Source organism: Heterodontus francisci, chromosome 4 (assembly GCF_036365525.1).
Source record: "Heterodontus francisci isolate sHetFra1 chromosome 4, sHetFra1.hap1, whole genome shotgun sequence".
Lineage (NCBI taxonomy): Eukaryota > Metazoa > Chordata > Chondrichthyes > Heterodontiformes > Heterodontidae > Heterodontus > Heterodontus francisci.
Genome location: NC_090374.1, coordinates 147,266,985 through 147,281,488, shown reverse-complemented (window position 1 = coordinate 147,281,488; position 14,504 = coordinate 147,266,985). Strand labels below are relative to the sequence as shown.

The window sequence follows — 14,504 nt, the reverse complement described above, 5'->3', positions numbered from 1 at the left end:
ATTGAAGAGAAACTGAGTCAGTCTGGAAACCAGAGCAAATATAGACATATTAAGGCACAAGCGAATAATGCAAGCTGGATTGCATCTATTTTAACGCAAGGAGCCTTACAAGTAAGGCAGATGAATTCAGGGCATTGATTAACACAGGGGAATATGATATTGCTATCACGGAGACATGGTTGAGGGAAGGGCAGGACGGGCAGCTCAGTATTCCAGGGTATAGAGTCTGCAGGCGTGGTGGGGGGGGGGGGGGGGGCGTGGAGTGGTGTAAAAGAGGAGGTGGCATTGCACTCTTAATCAAGCAGTCAATTACTGCAGTAAGGAAGGATGATATCTTAAAAGGTTCCTCAAATGAGGCCATATGGGTAGAACCTAAAAATAAAAAGGGGTCAATCACTTGGCTGGGAGTGTACTATAGGCCTCCAAACAGTCAGGAAGAGATAGAGGAGCAGATATGTAGGCAAATCTCAAAGAGGTGTAAAAATAATAGGGGATTTCAACTTCCCCAATATTAACTGGGATAGTCTTAGTGCAAAAGGCTTAAAGGGGGCGGAATTCTTAAAGTGCATCCAGGAGAGCTTTTTGAGGCAGCACGTAGAAAGTCCAACAAGAGAAGGGGCAGTACTGGAACTAATCTTAGGGAATAAAGCCGGACAAGTGGTAGAAGTGTCAGTGGGGGAGCATTTCGGGGATAGTGACCATAACTCTAAGATTTAAGGTAATTAAGGAAAAGGACAAAGAGGGACCGGAAATAAAGGTACTGAATTGGATGAAGGCTGATTTCAGTATGATAAAACAGGATCTGGCCAAAGGAGCAGCTACTTGTAGGAAAGTCTGCATCACACCAGTGGGAGTCATTCAAAAAGGAAACTGAGAGTTCAGGGCCAACATGTTCCCGTAAAGGTGAAGGGTATGACCAATAAGTGAAAGGACCCCTGGATGTCAAGGGATATAGAGGATTGGATAAAGAAAAATAAAGGAAGCTTATGGCAGATTCAGAGGGCTGAAAACGGCAGAGGCCCTAAAGGAGTAAAGAAAGTGTGGGTGGGGTTACTTAAAGTAATTAGGAGAGCGAAGAGGGGGCATGAAAAAACACTGGCGGGCGAGATGAAGGAAAATCCTAAGGCGTTTTGAAAGTATAATAAGGGCAAGAGGATAACCAGGGAAAGAGTAGGGACCATTTTGTGTGGAACCGGAGAACGTTGGTGAGATTTTAAATGATTACTTTTCATATGTGTTCACTCTGGAGAAGGATGATGTAGGTGTACAGATCAGGGAGGGGGATTGTGATATACTTGAACAAATTAGCATTGAAAGGGAGGAGATTTTAGCAGGCTTAAAAGTGGATAAATCCCCAGGCCCAGATGAGATGTAACCTAGGCTGTTATGTGAGGCAAGGGAGGAGATTGCAGAGGCTCTGACACAAATTTTCAAATCCTCTCTGGCCACAGGAGAGGTGCCAGAGGATTGGAGGACAGCGAATGTGGTACCATTATTCAAGAAAGGTCGTCGGGAATTACAGGTCATTGAGTCTAACATCAGTGGTAGGGAAACTATTGGAAAAAATTCTGAGAGACAGGATTAATCTCCTCTTGGCGAGGCAGGGATTAATCAAGGATAGTCAGCATAGCTTTATCAGGGGGAGATCATGTCAAACAAATTTGATTGAATTTTTCGAGGAGGTGACTAGGTGTGTAGATGTGGGTAAAGCAGTTGATGTAGTCTACATGGACTTCAGTAAGGCTTTTGACAAGGTCCTGCATGGGAGATTGGTTAAGAAGGTAAGAGCATATGGATTCCAGGGCAAATTGGATCCAAAATTGGCTTAGTGGCAGAGGGTGATGGTCGAGGGTTGCTTTTGCCAGTGGAAGCCTGTGACTAGTGGTGCAATGCAGAGATCTGTGCTGGGACCCTTGCTGTTTGTAGTGTACATTAATGATTTCAATGTGAATATAGGAGGTATGAACAGTAAGTTTGCAGATGTAGATGACACGAAAATTGGTGGTGTCGTAAATAGTGAGGAAAGCCTTAGATTTACAGTGCAATATAGATGGGCAGAGCAGTGGCAAATGGAATTTAATCCTGAGAAGTGTGAGGTGATGCATTTTGGGAGGACTAACAAGGCAAGGCAATGGGTGGTAGGACCCTAGGAACTAAAGAGGGACCTTGATGTACTTGTTCATAGATCACCGAAGGCAGCAGCACAGGTAGATAAGGTGGTTAGGAAGAGATATGGGATACTTGCCTTTATTAGCTGAGGCATAGAATATAAGAGCAGGGAGGTTATGATGGAGTTGTATAAAATGCTAGTTAGGCCACAGCTGGAGTACTGTGTACAGTTCTGGTCGCCACACTAGAGGAAGAATGGTCGAGAGCCAAGTGCTCCTGACAGAACCCAAACTGAGCATCGGTGAGCAGGTTATTGTCAAGTGGCGCTTGATAGCACAGTCGGTGACACCTTCCATCACTTTGCTGATGTCACAAAACTAAGTGGGAATGTGTGTTGTGAGAAAGATGCAAAGCGGCTTTAAGGGGATTTGGACAGACTTAGTGAGTGGGCAAGAATGTGGCAGATGGAATATAATGTGGAAAAATTAGAAGTTATCCACTTTGGGAGGAGGAATAGATTTGCAGAGTATTTCTTAAATGGTAAGACATTAGAAAGTGTAGATGTACAAAGTGACCTGGGTGACCTTGTCAATAAGTCGCTCAAAGCTAACATGCAGGTGCAGTAATTAAGAAATCTAATGGTATGTTAGCCTTTATCACAAGAAGATTTGAGTACAGGAGTAGTGAAATCTTGCTTCAATTGTATAGAACCTTGGTTAGACTGCACCTGGAGTAGTGTGTGCAGTTTTGGTCATCTTAGGAAAAGTATTATTGCCATAGAGGGAGTGCAACGAAGGTTCACCAGACTTGTTCCCGGGATGGCGAGACTGTCCTATGAAGAGAGATTGGGGAAACTGGGCCTGTATTCTCTAGAATTTCAAAGAATGAGAGGTGATCTCATTGAAACCTACAAAATACTTAAAAGGGATAGACAGGGTAAATGCAGCTAAGATGTTTCCCTGGTTGGGGAGTCTAGAACCAGGGGACACAATTTCAAAATAAGGGGGAAGCTATGTAGGACAGAGATGAGGAGAAATTTCTTTACTGAGAGGGTTGTGAATCTTTGGAATTCTTTACCCCAGAGGGCTGTGGAAGCTCAATCATTGAATATCTTTAAAGCAGAGATTGACAGATTTCTAAATACAAATGACATAAGGGGCTAGGAAGATACTGTGGGGAAAACAGCATTGAAGTGGATGATCAGCCATGATGGGATGGTAATTGGCTGGATTGGATTTGTCCAGATTTTAATGGATAGGACGTACCTGGGCAATTTTCCATATTGTCGGGTGTATTGTAGCTGTCCTGAAACAGCTTGGCTAGGGGCGCGGCTAGTTCTGGAGCACAAGTCTTCAGGACTACAGCCGGAATGTTGTCAGGACCCATAGCCTTTGCAGTATCCAGTGCCTTCAGCCATTTCTTGATATCACGTGGAGTGAATCTGTGAAGCTGGGGACCTCAGGAGGAGGCAGAGAGATGGATCATTCACTCGGCAGTTCTGGCTGGAGATGGTTACGAATGCTTCAGCCTTTTCCTTTGCACTGGTGTGCTGGGTTCCCCCATCTTTGAGGACAGGGATATGTGTGGAGCCTCCTCCTCCTGTTAATTGTTTAATTGTCCACCACCATTCACGACTGGATGTGACAGGACTGCAGAGCTTTGGATCTGATCCGTTGGTTGTGGGATTGCTTAGCTCTGTCTATTGTATGACAAACAATGGAAACAGCATACAAGTAATCCTGTCTTGTAGCTTCACCGGGTTGACACCTCATTTTTAGGTATATCCTGGTGCTACTCCTGGCATGCTGTCCTGCACTGCTCACTGAACCAGGCTTGATGGTAATAGTAGAGTGAGGGATATGCTGGGCCCTAACGTTGTGTTTGAATACAATTCTGCCGTTGTTGATGGTTCACAGTGCATCACCTGGCATCGACTTAGGCCCAGTTTTGAGCTGCCAGATCAGTTCTGAAACTATCCCATTTCGCAAGGTGGTGGTGCCACACAACATGATGGAGGGTTTCCTCAACGTGAAGACAGGACTTGGCTTTCAGAAGGATTGTGCGGTGTTCACTCCTACCAATACTGTCACGAACAGTTGTGTCTGCGACGGGTAGCTTGGTGAGGACAAGGTCTAGCAGGTTTTCCTCTCTTGGTTCCCTCACCACCTGCCACAGGCCCAGTCTGGCAGATATGTCTTTCAGGACTCACCCACATGGTCAGTAGTGGTGCTACTGAGCCACTCTTGGTAATGAACATTGAAGTCCCTCACCCAGAGTGCATTGTGCCCTTGCCGCCTCAGTGCTTCTTCCAAGTGATGTTTAACATGGCGAAGCACTGATTCGTCAGCTGGGGGTGGGGGAACAGTAGGTGGTAATCAGCAGGAGATTTTCTTGCCCATGTTTGACCTGATGCCATGAGACATCATGGGGTCCAGAGTCAATGTTGAGGACTCACAGGGCAATTCCCTCTCGACTGTGTACTACTGTGCTGCCACCTGCCATTGGGACGAGACATTACCAGCAATGTAGATGGTTGTGTCTGGGACATTGGATGTAATTTATGTTTCTGTGAGTATGACTATGTCAGGCTGTTGCTTGACTAGTCTGTGGGACAGCTCTCCCAATTTTGCCATAAGCTGCCAGATGTTCATAAGGAGGACTTTGCAGGGTCGACAGAGCTGGGCTTGCTGTTGTTGTTTCCGGTGCCAAGGTCGATGCCAGGTGTTCTGTACAGTTTTATTCCTTTTCAGCTTTTGTGTAGCAGTTTTGTACAATTGAATGGCTTGCTAGGCCATTTCAGAGGGCAGATAAGAGTCAAGCACATTGCTGTCGGTCTAGTCACATGTCGGCCAGACCAGGTAAGGACATTAGTGAACCAGCTGGGTTTTATGACAATCAATGGTAGTTTCATGGTCACCATTACTGACAAGATTTCAATTGCAGAATTTCATTAATTAATGAAAGTTATTTGATCAGTAAAACACTTTTGGACTAAAATAATATTTTTTAAACACTGTCCCGGTTAATTGAGAGGTGGAAAGTGGAATCCATCTACACCATCTCCCCACTGTCCGTAACAACAGAGGTAAGGCAAGTTTTTGTTGTAGAAAAGAAAAATCCTGGAATTAATTTTAAAATGGCTGTTAGTTACAGTAAATATTCTGTGCATCATACTACCCTCGGAGCACGAAACAAATTCAGATGATGGTAAATGATATCTTTAGCTGTAAACAGTTAAGTTCTTAGCTTCATCTTTCTATAATCCTGCTTAGTCAACGTTCTTAATACAGCAAGCTCACTGCTCCCTGATAGCCCAGTTAGTGAAACATGGATTGGAGGGTAGCTAATGTAACACCACTATTTAAAAAAGGAGGCAGAGAGAAAACAGGGGATTATAGACTGGTTAGCCTAACATCAGTAGTGCGGAAAATGCTAGAGTCCGTAATAAAAGATGTGATAGCAGAGCACTTGGAAAACAATAACATGATCGGACAAAGTCAACATGGATTTTACGAAAGGGAAATCATGCTTGACACATCTACTGACATTTTTTGAGGATATAACTATTAGAATAGATAAAGGAGAACCAGTGGATGTGGTGTATTTGGACTTCCAGAAGGCTTTCGATAAGGTCCCCCATAAGAGATTAGCGTGCAAAATTAAAGCACATGGGATTGGGGGTATGGAACTGAAATGGATAACCGTTGGCAGACGGGAAACAAAGAGTAGGAATAAACAGATCTTTTTCCAAGTGGCAGGCAGTGACTAGTGGGGTACAGCAGGGATCGGTGCTAGGACCCCAGCTATTCACAATATATATTAATGATATAGATGAGGGAATTAAATGCAATATATCCAAGTTTGCAGATGACACAAAACTGGATGGGAGTGGGAGCTGTGAGGAGGATGCAAAGAAGCTCCAGTGTGATTTGGACAGGTTGAGTGAGTGGGCAAATATATGGCAGATGCAGTATAATGTGGACAAATGTGAGGTTATCCACTTTGGTGGCAAAAACAGAAAGGCAGATTATTATCTGAAGGGTGATAGATTGGGAAAGTGGGAGGTGCAGCGAGACCTGGGTGTCCTTGTGCACCAGTCACTGAAAGTAAGCATGCAGGTGCAGCAGGCAATTAAGAAGGCAAATAGTATGTTGACCTTCATAGCGAGAGGATTCGATTACAGGAGCAAGGATGTCTTGCTGCAATTATACAAGACCTTGGCGAGACCACATCTGGAGTATAGTGTATTGAGTATTGTCTGAGGAAGGATGTTCTTGCTTTGGAGGGAGTGCAGCAAAGGTTCACCAGACTGATTCCTGGGATGACAGTATGAAGAGAGATTGGGTTGATTAGGCTTGTATTCGCTAGAGTTTAGAAGAATGTGAGGGGATCTCATAGAAACCTACAAAATTCTAACAGGACTGGGCAGACGAGATGCAGGAAGGATGTTCCCGATGGCGGGGGAATCTAGGACCAGGGGTCACAATCTGAGGATAAGGGGTAAGCCATTTAGGACTGAGATGAGGATGGATTTCTTCACTCGGAGAGTGATGAACCTGTGGAATTCTCTACCACAGAAAGCAGTTGAGGCCAAACCATTAAATGTATTCAAGAAAGAGTTAGATATAGTTCTTAGGGCTAAAGGAATCAACAAATACGGGGAGAAAGTGGGAACAGGGTACTGAGTTTGGACAATCAACCACGATCGTATTGAACAGCGATGCAGGCTCGAAGGGCTGCATGGTCTACTCCTCCTGTTTTCTATGTTTCGATGTTTCTGTGTCAGGTTTGTCAAAGCTGCTTTCCGCTCTGATCCTTTTCTTCTTCTTTGGCCTCCTTATTTCGAGAGACAATGAGTAAGCGCCTCGAGGTGGTCAGTGGTTTGTGGAGCAGCGCCTGGAGTGGCTATAAAGGCCAATATTAGAGTGACAGACTCTTCCACAGGTGCTGCAGAAAAAATTGTTTGTCGGGGCTGTTACACAGTTGGCTCTCCCCTTGCGCTGCTGTCTTTTTTCCTGCCAACTGCTAAGTCTCTTCAACTCGCCATACTTTAGCCCCGCCTTTATGGCTGCCCGCCAGCTCTGGCGAATGCTGGCAACTGACTCCCACGACTTGTGATCAATGTTACAGGACTTCATGTCGCGTTTGCAGACGTCTTTAAAGCGGAGATGTGGACGGCCGGTGGGACTGTTACCAGTGGCAAGCTCGCTGTACAATGTGTATTTGGGGATCCTGCCATCTTCCATGCGACTCACATGACCAAGCCATCTCAAGTGCTGCTGACTCAGTAGTGTGTATAAGCTGGGGATGTTGGCCGCCTCGACTTCTGTGTTGGAGATACGGTCCTGCCACCTGATGCCAAGGATTCTCTGGAGGCAGCGAAGATGGAATGAATTGAGACGTCGCTCTTGGCTGACATATGTTGTCCAGGCCTCGCTGCCATAGAGCAAGGTACTGAGGACACAGGCTTGATACACTCGGACTTTTGTGTTCTGTGTCAGTGCGCCATTTTCCCACACTCTTGGCCAGTCTGGACATAGCAGTGGAAGCCTTTCCCATGCGCTTGTTGATTTCTGCATCGAGAGACAGGTTACTGGTGATAGTTGAGCCTAGGTAGGTGAACTCTTGAACCACTTCCAGAGCGTGGTCACCGATATTAATGGATGGAGCATTTCTGACGTCCTGTCCCATGATGTTCGTTTTCTTGAGGCTGATGGTTGGGCCAAATCCGTTGCAGGCAGCCGCAAACCTGTCGATGAGACTCTGCAGACACTCTTCAGTGTGAGATGTTAAAGCAGCATCGTCAGCAAAGAGGAGTTCCCTGATGAGGACTTTCCGTACTTTGGTCTTCGCTCTTCGACGGGCAAAGTTGAACAACCTGCCCCCTGATCTTGTGTGGAGGAAAATTCCTTCTTCTGAAGACTTGAACGCATGTGAGAGCAGCAGGGAGAAGAAAATCCCAAAAAGTGTGGGTGCGAGAACACAGCCCTGTTTCACGCCACTCAGGATAGGAAAGGGCTCTGATGAGGTGCCTCTATGCTGAATTGTGCCTTTCATATTGTCATGGAATGAGGTGATGATACTTAGTAGCTTTGGTGGACATCCGATCTTTTCTAGTAGTCTGAAGAGACCACGTCTGCTGACGAGGTCAAAGGCTTTGGTGAGATCAATGAAAGCAATGTAGAGGGGCATTTGGTGTTCACGGCATTTCTCCTGTATCTGACGAAGGGAGAACAGCATGTCAATGGTGGATCTCTCTGCACGAAAGCCACACTGTGCCTCAGGGTAGACGCGCTCGGCCAGCTTCTGGAGCCTGTTTAAAGCGACTCGAGCAAAGACTTTCCCCACTATGCTGAGCAGGGAGATTCCACGGTAGTTGTTGCAGTCACCGCGTTCACCTTTGTTTTTATAGAGGGTGATGATATTGGCATCACGCATGTCCTGGGGTACTGCTCCCTCGTCCCAGCACAGGCATAGCAGTTCATGTAGTGCTGAGAGTATAGCAGTCTTGGCACTCTTGATTATTTCAGGGGTAATGCCGTCCTTCCCGGGGCTTTTCCGCTGGCTAGAGAATCAATGGCATCACTGAGTTCCGATTTTGTTGGCTGTATGTCCAGCTCATCCATGACTGGTCGTGGCTGGGCTGCATTGAAGGCAATCTCAGTGACAGCATTCTCCCTGGAGTACAGTTCTAGGTAGTGCTCAACCCAGCGGTCCATTTGCTTGCGTTGGTCAGTGATTGTGTCCCCTGATTTAGATTTGAGGGGGGCGATCTTCTTGATGGTTGGCCCAAAAGCTCTCAATACCATCGTACATTCCTCTGATGTTTCCGGTGTCTGAGGCCAGCTGAATATGACTGCATAGGTATTGCCAGTAGTCATTTGCGCAGTGCCTGGCTGTTCTTTGTGCAGTGCTTCTGGCTGCTTTAAGTGCTACGGATGTTAACTCGCTGGGGGCTTTCTTGTAGTTCAACAGTGCAATGCGCTTAGCGGCTATGACAGGTTCCAGCTCTTCAAAATGAGATTGAAACCAGTCTGCATTTCTCTTCACACGTTTGCCATAGGTGGTCAAAGCTGACTTATCGATGGCATCTCTGATGTGGGCCCACTTGGTCTCAGCATCCCCTGTGGGAGTGTTTTGAAGGGCTTTAGTGGATCCTTTAGTGGGCGTTATTTTGCATAAGCACATGTACTACCCTTTGAAGAAATGGCTACATGCTATTTGACTTACAAAACACGTGCTTGGTCTTTGTATTCGTTTGGAGACTAACCTATAGGCACTGACTAAGGTTAAGCTTTCCACTAAAACCTTTAATCCTAACATTTGGCATGTGGGCGAACTTACAGATATTACAGTATACTGCCCTGTAAACTGATAATGTAGAGATTCTGGTGTATGATTGCCTAAAGACAAGGTCACAGTCTCAGTTTTTTGGACACATAAATGTCCCCTTCATTGAGACACAAGGGAAATCTGAGAACAAGTCACTTCAGTCCACTCTCGCACACCTGCTAGCAGCTGGATCAATAGCATCATTGGCTGAAACCTAGGGATGGTTTGGCTCCCAAAAGAGCAATGGAGTGAGGTTTCCACCCCCTGTTCCAACCCCAAAGCGACCCTGTCCAGTTTCTTGTGTTGGGTCAAACAGTATTCATAGCAGACTCTGAGTACTGTTCAGTGGGAGCCTGCCAGACTGGTGAGGGCTATCACATGGTGCTGCAGTGGCCCCCAAAGTTTGCCATTTACAAATTTGAAATTGATTCTGCCTGTGCCCAACCAAACAGCATAGGCAATCAGGAAGGTGGAAAAAGAAGAAATGGCAAAAACGCCCATCATTGTTCCATCAGGACCCATTCCACCTGTCTTCTGTCACTGTGGTATACCTAGCCCTTCTTCCTTGCTGTCCTCTGGGAGTAGAAGTGGGAATTTGCCAGAGATCTATGCCCCATTTTTATGTAGCAGCTTGGTGACTGCAATCATGAATAGTGGATTAGAGAACAATAGCAGCAACCATTTTTAGGGGTAGGGATTTGGTAGAAGGCCTCTCTGCCCCATTTTATTTGATTCCCACCCAAGAATCGCCAGCTTTCACTCAAAATCATGGCGGAATTATTGTGCAGGACAATCCAAGGCTGAAAGCAATAGGATGAGATTTTTCTCCATTATCACTGTGTATAGAAAGCTGTATTACTAAATCAGTCAGCCTAACAGGTGTTATCACAGACTCGACCAGTTTTGTGCCGATACATATTTTCAGTCGGTGTTTGGTAGAATTATATTTCTGTAGTTCTTTGCAAGCTGTGCTCGGAGCAGATAAAACATATTTCACTTATTCAGTAGCTGTGCCTGAGGATGACATTTGTTCTGTACCCTTGCAGGCTGTGTGAAATATTGCAGCTTTAATTAGTAATCACTCACACACAATCTTTTCTGTTGCTGTGCCTTTTCCAAATGGGACTTACTTAACATAGCACTTGTTCCAAAACCAATCTTTTACATACACACAGTTTTAACCATCTTTCAGTCCTTTCTTTACATTTTTCCATTGGTTTGTTTCTGATTTTGCTCAAATAAAATCAGTACTATATTAGTAATTGCAGAGTGAGTTTAAAGCTGCTCGACAGATTCTGATAATTACTATTAATGGTGTAGGGAGCTTCTTGAGGGTAGGAGAGTGGGTAAATGTAAATCCGAGTGTGTGGGCAAGGAGAGCTTCAGCTCTAGGTTCATCCCTGATGTGTGTTGGATCAGTGATGTCAGCTAGAGTGGGAAAAGAGAAAGCACTAAAACTGGATTCGGACCACAGGGACCAAAAATCAGCCAGGGAGCTTGTTCCTGAGTATTATCTAGTGACATATGCTGAAAATGTGTATGAGCACAGGATCTGGCTCAAATGTGGTGGGTCCCCATTTGAATAGCCCACTAAGTATAATTTTCCAGGCAATCACATTCAAAATGGCTACTTTGGAGGCAGCAGAATGTTGCTGGTGAACTTGCGCAGTTCCTCAGAATTAGTTGCCACTGAAGAGGGGCAGCATCATGGTTGGGGTGGAGGGGGGATGGTAAATAAGGAAGCATTTAAACTTTCCTATTGCAAGTCAAATAATTCCCATTCTGCAGTCGGTACTCTAGCTGGCATAGGTTTATTAATTAACAGCTCCTTTGTACTCCTGTAAAGCTAGCTAGACTGGTATTTAAAAATTATATCCTAAATTAGCTTATTTTAATTGTGATTTTTTTTCTTAAAGATTAAAAGGCATTCTTATACTGTAGTTTAGGTTATTGCATCTAGAAAGTGTTAAATGTGTTTGTTCCTAGTGCAGCAGGCGAAGTGCCTATTGTATTACTCATTGTAATGAGAGGAGCCACAAGTGATCTGCACCTGGCAAAAAGAACTCTGTCGTCAGCTGCGCTTTACAGGCAAGGTAGGAGATGGATGTCTTCTGTGTTTTGCTTTTTTCGTCTCCTCAAATTACTGAAGATTTTTCTCGTGTTTGTCTCTGGTTTCTGAGTAACCACAATAATTATGCTCTTTTAGGAAACATCAGTAAGGTTTTAGCAGTTGCACAATATCTGGGATCTTCTGATTGTCACTTAAAGTGAAATTGAGTTAGTACTGCTGTACAGCAGATTGCTGGTAGTAGAAGCACATCACTGGTTTTGGCACAGATTTGGCAAAATTAACATACAAAGCTATTACAAGGAAATTGGGACAAAGTTTAGACAGAGAAAAATAAATTACTACGGTTATAGAAAGCTAACCAGTAGTTTACAGAATATGTGTTGTTATTTAACTTAATTATAAAATTTCTTTTAGGTGTACATTTCTAAAGAAGGAATTAATGGAACAGTTGGTGCATGCAAAACAGCAACTGAGCCGTACATTCAAACCACGCTATCCAATCCACTCTTTCAAGCTATGTCTACTTTAAGGTTTAAATGGGTTATCAAGTTCAGCTTAATGCAGCCTGCCAGTTGTATGCTAAACTGTTTGTCAATAGCATGAACAATAATGTCATCCACGCAGCCCTGTTTATGAAAAAAGATTTTTCAACACTTGGTTCAGAAGGAACTCAATATTTTCATGCTTTCCAGTGTCCAACTGGTAGAACAGTGAACTACTAAGAATGATTTCCAGCAATTCAAGTATATTTTTTGATCTCTGTTTCCTTTAATCAGCACTCACTAGATAAAAACTCTATTGAACATTAACAATTGTAGAACATTGCATAAACTTGGCTTGTATTCCCTTGAGTTTAGAAGATTAAGGGGGAGAACTAATTGAGGTGTTTAAAATAGATTTGATAGGGTAGATACAGATAAACACTGTTCTAGGATGGGGGAAGTCCAGAAGAAGGGTGCATAATCTTAAAATTAAAGCCAGGCTCTTTAGGAGTGAAATCAGGAAATGAGCTTTCACACAAAGGGTAGTGGAAATCTGGAACATTGTCCCCCAAAAGGTTCAATTGAGATTTTCAAGAATGAGATCGATATATTTTTGCTGGGTAAGGGTATCGAGGGTATGGATCAAAGCCAAGTTGAAGTACGGACCAGTCATCATCCAGTAGAATGATGAAATAAGCCTGAGGGGATGAATACCCTCTTCCTGTTCCTATGTACTAATTGAGTCAGCAAGTGTATATTGAAAATTATTGATTTGAAATGGATGAGAATTTTTATTAATACTGTTCAACTTTGAGGACTGTTTCCCCCTCCCTGTCTACAAAAAATGTTTTCAATAAAATGAAACCAAACATCTAAAATAAGTTTGCCCTAACTGAATGCCCAGCTCTCACTCAAGTTGAAGGCTTAACGCTAAGACCAGTCTGATTCTTAATCCTAAAGCCAATTTCTCCCAATACTAGTCCAAGAAGATTTTATGGTGGATGCAAACTAAAAGAGGACGCTACCAGCAACAAAGCAAGGCTGGGGGTCTGTGGCAGGAAGACTTGGTACCAAGGTCAGCTAGGACAGCTACAAAGCTAGTGGAAGAAACAAAAGGTTTTTTCATGTTTGGACATGAGAACAATGAGGTAGATAGATTCTCTGGCAACAACGCACCTATTTAAAAATGTAATTACAGTTGCTAGGATATTGTAAGATCAGGAAAGACATTTGCAATGTCTACTCTAACCTTAGTCGGTCAGAATTACTGGCACACAGTTCCAGCCCAGCGATTTCCTGTTAAGTTGAACTTAATTTTCTACATCAAGTTTCTAATGTCTTTCCACCATTCTAATCATGCTTCCTTTGTAACCATGGGAAGGAATAGAGTTCAGTGGGTGCTAGAGTTCAACAGCTAGAAGGTAGGAGAGTAACAGGGAGTGGACGAAATAAATACAAGAGAAGCAGAGTTAACATTTCAGATCAGTGACCCTTCATCAGAAACTTGTGTAGAAAATTAAGTTAAACTTAGCAGGAAATCACTGGGCTGGAACTGTGTGCCAGTAATTCTGACTGACCAAGGTTGGAGTAGACATTGCAAAAGTCTTTCCTGATCTTACAATGTCCTAGCAACTGTAATTACATTTTTAAAAACTTTCGGAATTGGGTCTCAGGGACCTGGGTTTTAATTTAGCCCTGCGTAATTGGATGAAAGCTTCTTTGGTGACAACTGTAAGGCCCTAGCTGAAATTTATTTGGGTGTTCTCAATCCAGTTCCCAGTGGACACAGGCCTATAGAACAGAACTTCCAAAAGGTTAGCACAAATTGGCTCAAGATAGTTAAGCTCACTGAGAAGGACAATAAGAGTGACAGGTGTGGGAAATTAAAATGTTCACTTTGGTGCAGAGAGAGTATCCTTCTGAGATTGGTGTTGGGGCATGTTGCGAGTGTAGAGGGAGCTTCACGGTATTTTGCTCCATGCTGTATCTGACCTGAAAGTTGTTGATGTCACTAAATGACAAAAATGCCCATTTCCCAACATATGTACGCTTCACATTTTCTGTGTCTTTGTAGACGCATGCAAGCATTCCCAACATATCAAGGTGCAATAATGCATGAGGGGGCAGTGTGCAGTAAGATGGGGGTCAGACAAAAATAAACCACTTGAGCAAAGTTTTTCTGTCCAGTTGCCTCTGTTTACAATATGCATGTTCGATGTGATTGATATATGTGCATATTTAGCAGTTTAGAAGTGTGTGTGTGTCGGTAACATAGAACGTATAGTGTAGCAATAGGCCATTTGACTGTGTTTCTGCTCCACATGAGCCTCTACCAAACTCTCTTCATCTAACCCTATCAGCATAACCTTTCCCTTTCTCCCTCAATCGTTTAGCTTCCTCTTAAGTGTATCTTTGCTGTTCACCGCAACTGCTCCTTGTGGTAGCAAATGCCACTTTCTCCTGAATTCCCTATTGAATATATTAGTGACTGTCTTATATTTGTGACCCCT

The 14,504-nt window shown here is 43.9% G+C and overlaps 1 protein-coding gene across 1 annotated transcript in view; it reads left to right on the top strand.

Annotated features, from left to right (window-relative positions):
• LOC137368831 (thiosulfate sulfurtransferase/rhodanese-like domain-containing protein 2) overlaps positions 1 to 14,504 on the top strand; it is a 32,890-nt gene that overhangs the window by 7,818 nt on the left and 10,568 nt on the right. The window contains 4 exon segments of the mRNA XM_068029035.1: positions 4,334 to 4,355; positions 11,366 to 11,387; positions 11,470 to 11,534; positions 11,927 to 12,052. Of these exon segments, the coding sequence (XP_067885136.1) occupies positions 4,334 to 4,355; positions 11,366 to 11,387; positions 11,470 to 11,534; positions 11,927 to 12,052 (235 nt within the window).